The following is a 5,186-nucleotide window of genomic DNA, read 5'->3' on the forward strand; positions in this document are numbered from 1 at the left end:
TTTTATATATATCTTAAATTAAAGCTAATGTAATATACTTTATTATGGCAAAAAAAAATTTCGGACTTTATTTTATCTTCATGGTGAAAACAGACATTAAAGTTTATAAAAAAAATACGATTTATGTAAAAAAATTCTTTTTTATATTTTTAACTTTATAATGCTATAACTTTTTGAAAGATGTATGGATCAATATAATTTTTTTTTATAGATGCATGATGTCTTTACCTATCATTTGGTATATATTTTTTTTATATCTGACCCTTTACCTGCCCACAGGGGGGGATTTAAAATGACCACTTTTTCACAAAAAATTTACTTTTTCAACTTAAATTTTGAAAGTGTTCCGGAAAGTCTGACACTTTTATATATATCTTAAATTAAAGCTAATGTAATATACTTTATTATGGAAAAAAAAAATTTCGGACTTTATTTTATCTTCATGGTGAAAACAGACATCAAAGTTTATAAAAAAAATACGATTTTTGTAAAAAAATTCATTTTTATATTTTTAACTTTATAATGCTATAACTTTTTGAAAGATGTATGGATCAATATAAATTTTTTTTTATAGATGCATGATGTCTTTACCTATCATTTGGTATATATTTTTTTTATATCTGACCCTTTACCTGCCCACAGGGGGGGATTTTAAATGACAACTTTTTCACAAAAAATTTACTTTTTCAACTTAAATTTTGAAACTGTTCCGGAAAGTCTGACACTTTATATATGTATTAAATTAAAGCTAATGTAACCTACTTTATTATGTAAAAAAAAAATTTCGGACTTTATTTTATCTTCACGGTGAAAATGGCTACCAAATGCTATTATTATGTGAAAATTCTCGATTTTATTTTTTACATTTTTAACTTTATAATGCTATGACATATTGAAAAGTGTATGGATCAACATTATTTTTTTATGAGAAATAATATTTTTTAATAATCCCTTTTTCATTCGACATACTTTATCTTAATTAGGATATTAATAATGAACTAGCAGATCATGTAGCTTTTGGAATAATCCACCAATTTTTTAAAATTAAACACTATCTAAAGATTTGCATCGAAGCGTTTTTTTTTGATAGTGATTTTAATCACTGACAGATATCATTATACTTGATCCATCTATGCCACGTCACCACTGTGCCGCGACCCCCCTGTGCTGGGTTTTTATATAGGTGTTAAATACAAATTAAATATTTACGTTGAACGCAAGCTATTGCGATCTGAATGGTGAGTAAGTAGCTAATAATAATATTTCCCTTTTTTTTATTATACTCGTCGATGCACGGACCTTACAGAGTCAAAAACTTTTTGCCGAAAAGAACGTAATGGAATATGAAAATCAATCCCTAGTGACACGTCACAAACTATTGTTTTACCAATAATTTCAACCGCTAGATGTGCTAGAGTAATCTCAACAAACCATCAGTATCTTGTGCAATCAATCAAACACGTATCTATTCAAATTTAAAATACATTCCAAGATCTCCTTAGTGACACGTCACAAACTATTGTAATACAACAGTTTCAACCGCTAGATGTGCTAAGGTAGATTTTCGAAATGCACTTATTAAATAGACAATCCAATTGAAGAATTTTTAAGAAAAAAATTCTTAATTGGAATAACTCACAAAATACAAAATAAAAAAATTAATTGTCTTAATAATTCATAATAATTTAAAATAAAAAAAAAATAAATAAATAAAATAAAAAGTTTAAGTTATTATTGTTTTTATTACATTACTTATAAGAGAGTTAGATAAAAAACACCAAGTGTGAAAAGGTTTCTAAGTCCGAGAGAGCACAATCGCGAAACAGTCTGGTGCAGAGACGCTTCATGACCAGATTTTTCGAAAAAAATAAGGTGATAAATGAGCTAGAAATCGCTCTTTTATAGGCCTGTTTTATGAGGGGGAGACTTAATGTTTTATATTTTAATTGCACAATCCTTCTCATTGGCTAGTCAAGTAAACTTGAATAGACCTATGAGCAATCTATTATTCTACTAATTTGAGTTAATGTTTCATATTTGTATTGGTGTTTTATATCTATCATCTTCCATAATAATGTGCTATTCATTTTTAATTTGAAATAAAAATGTTTTATAATCACCAACTTTATCCATATTTTTTTTATAAAACCAGAATATATTGTTTAGTGATGAGCCTATTAATTGAAAAGTTGTCGATGTAGTTTCATCCAATCGCATTTGTTTGACCCGTTTACTTTTAACTGTATTATCATTATTAGAATTACGGTTTCTTTTAAAAGACATTCCACTTGTACTCGGCTGTCTTACAACACCTTCATTTTCTGCAATAAATAGACTCTGTTTATCTACTCATATTTATTAATTATTATTATTATTATTACTTACCACACGACTGAAATGTCACCGAATCAGGATGATTACCGATCGCTATATTATAATCAATCCCGTATTTTGTGAGATCTATATTATGTTGTAATTTATTTAATTCCAATAATTAAATTATAAAAGTATTTTTATTACTTACGGTGCACTCTTTGAGTGTGCGGCTCAAGAGCGTTTTTCTCTGAAAATGTCAAACTGCATACATGACATGGAAATCTAATCCCGTCGTGTTTTATTCGATGCCTCACTAAATTTCTTTTGACGGAAAAAGTTTTTTCACACTTTTCACAATGAAACATATTTATAATATAAATTTAGTTAAGTCAATTAAGATTCTAATAAGCATCAGTGATTCATACTGTAAGTACCACGATGTGATCAATGCTTTATTATAAATCGGCAACTGTCTCTTATCTTAAGATGCGCGTTAATGGTCTGTGAGTTAAATACATTTTACGCCCCTCCGTATATTGTGCAAGAGAGTTGTAGATATATTATATTATTGAAGTGGTTATTATCAGTGGTCCACAATCAGAAATTAATGCAGTATAAATCTAGCAGTATCCAGGAAAAAATGAGCGAGATAATAAGTATCAGCAGTGATTCGAGTAATTTGAGTCGCGAATTATTAACTTTTGAGGACATATTTAACGGTTAGAATACATTTTTAATTACGACTAAATAATATTTACTAATATTTAAAAATTAATTTAGCTGAAAATACGCAAGGTTTTAGTGATATGATTAAATTAGATAATATAATAATTTCAATATTTAAATTCAATATTTACTGATGGTGATCAAGCTAACATTACAATCAACAGTGAACAGACTAACATTTCAATTAATAGTATACAACCGGTTAGCGGTAAGTAATGATAAAAATGTTATTTTATGAGGAAAATAACAAACATTTTTTTAATTTACATTATAGTCCTGAATTGCGAGTGTAATACAGTAACGATCGATTTTACAGTAAACGGTGTTCGGTGTATGTATACTTTAACATTGGTCCACATAATTTAAATCTAATTAAATTCTAATTAAATTTTATTTTTATTCAGCTTCGTATACAAGCAGCAAACCTATTGGTATAGTTAGACGACCCGTTAGACGACGAAATAGACATTGTGANGACGACCCGTTAGACGACGAAATAGACATTGTGAGTTTTTATTTACAAATAGTGTTTTCAAATCCATTTATGTATTCCTCATATAGGGGTGTAATTTTTACCGTCTGTTAAAAAATATCTAATTTAGTGCATTTAAAAATTATTCGATCATTATTTTATTCTTTTAGAAGTCCATAATTTTTTCTTAAAGAATGACGACTGACAAGAGAAGTATTTTGGCTTATTCAAAATTGAGCATTAATGCTCATTCGCCATCTAAATCGAGTATGTTCGCTGCTGGGTATGACTTGAAAAGGTAAAATTATTATTTAATAATATAAAATTTTGAAAAATACATGAGTTTTATTTTTATTATTAGCGCACACACTTATACAGTGGAGGCACACGGAAAAAAACTAATAAAAACCGATCTCCAGATAAAACTTCCTCTCGGGACATACGGACGGATTGCCCCGAGGTCTGGGTTGGCGAGCAAAAATTTTATCGACGTTGGAGGTAACTTTAATTTATATTGATGAAATACTGTTTGATATTATTAATTAAAATATATATTTTAGCAGGTGTTATTGATGGGGATTATAGGGGGAACATAGCAATTCTCCTATTTAACCATTCCGATGTGCCTTTTAATATTAATCCGGGTGATAGGGTTGCGCAATTAATATGGGAAAAAATTACATATCCCGAATTGGAAGAACTTATGGTAAAATAATTTAATATTTTTTTTTTTTAGATTATTATTATTATTATTATTTATTCATTTAATAGGATTTGGATGAAACGGATCGGGGTGAATGTGGCTTCGGGTCAAGTGGAATCAAATAACTGCTCGCAAATTTTTTATTTATTTATAATGTGTACATTCAAAAATTATTTGTTTATTATTATTTAGGAAACATTTATCATAAACACTATTATTTTTTTTTTGTAAAGTATATANATGATGACCAAACAGTTGAGATCAGTCGTGTCAGGATAACATTGATCTATTCAGCACTGAGATGTATTGTATCTAGTTAAAAATAATTCGGTGAGTTATTTTTATCTGGACATAATATATTTCAATGTTGAATATATAAAGTTAACCTCACTCGTCCGATCTCAACTATCGAGTCATCGTAGCACTTATATCCATAAAATATTATTATACGTCATTATTGTTATTTATTTTTATTAGCATATTATAATTTATATAATAAAATAATTATTGAAAATTGGTATTTTTTTTTTATTAATTAATAATTTTTTTAAGAATATTTATAATTGGTACTTTTTATTGAATTAATAATTCGTCCAATGATGATGAATATATCCATTAAATTTTTAGTTAAAAATAATAGATCAAACAAATATTTGCTCACTTCATAATATTTAATAAATTATTTATTTACTTATATTATTTTTCTGTATTATATATGATTTATACACCTTATGTGACATTATATAAGAAGTTACTTTTTAAAAATAATTAAGCAAATTATTAACAATTCAAATTAAATCATTTATTTATATTTTTTAAATTTTTCAAATAAAATCAATCAGAAATTTGTTTTTTGGAGTATTACCCCTGTAGACCAAATGCATGTTTTCGTCTTCTGTACTGTTGAAATTAGCAATTTCCTCTTCAGACTTGCTAACTGATTTTGGCAAATAGACATAATATGTTCCC

The 5,186-nt window shown here is 27.2% G+C and overlaps 1 protein-coding gene across 1 annotated transcript; it reads left to right on the top strand.

The window, feature by feature from the left end:
- Positions 1 to 3,101: 3,101 nt before the first annotated feature.
- Positions 3,102 to 4,680, top strand: LOC126909364 (deoxyuridine 5'-triphosphate nucleotidohydrolase, mitochondrial-like). The gene is made up of 7 exons (XM_050691778.1): positions 3,102 to 3,250; positions 3,317 to 3,373; positions 3,447 to 3,512; positions 3,685 to 3,812; positions 3,876 to 4,012; positions 4,075 to 4,220; positions 4,286 to 4,680. Exons 4-7 carry the CDS (start codon positions 3,709 to 3,711, stop codon positions 4,340 to 4,342), a joined length of 444 nt encoding a protein of 147 aa, XP_050547735.1. The 5' UTR covers positions 3,102 to 3,250; positions 3,317 to 3,373; positions 3,447 to 3,512; positions 3,685 to 3,708; the 3' UTR covers positions 4,343 to 4,680.
- Positions 4,681 to 5,186: the final 506 nt, after the last annotated feature.

This window comes from Daktulosphaira vitifoliae, unplaced genomic scaffold (assembly GCF_025091365.1).
Source record: "Daktulosphaira vitifoliae isolate Bord-2020 unplaced genomic scaffold, ASM2509136v1 Scaffold_299, whole genome shotgun sequence".
NCBI lineage: Eukaryota > Metazoa > Arthropoda > Insecta > Hemiptera > Phylloxeridae > Daktulosphaira > Daktulosphaira vitifoliae.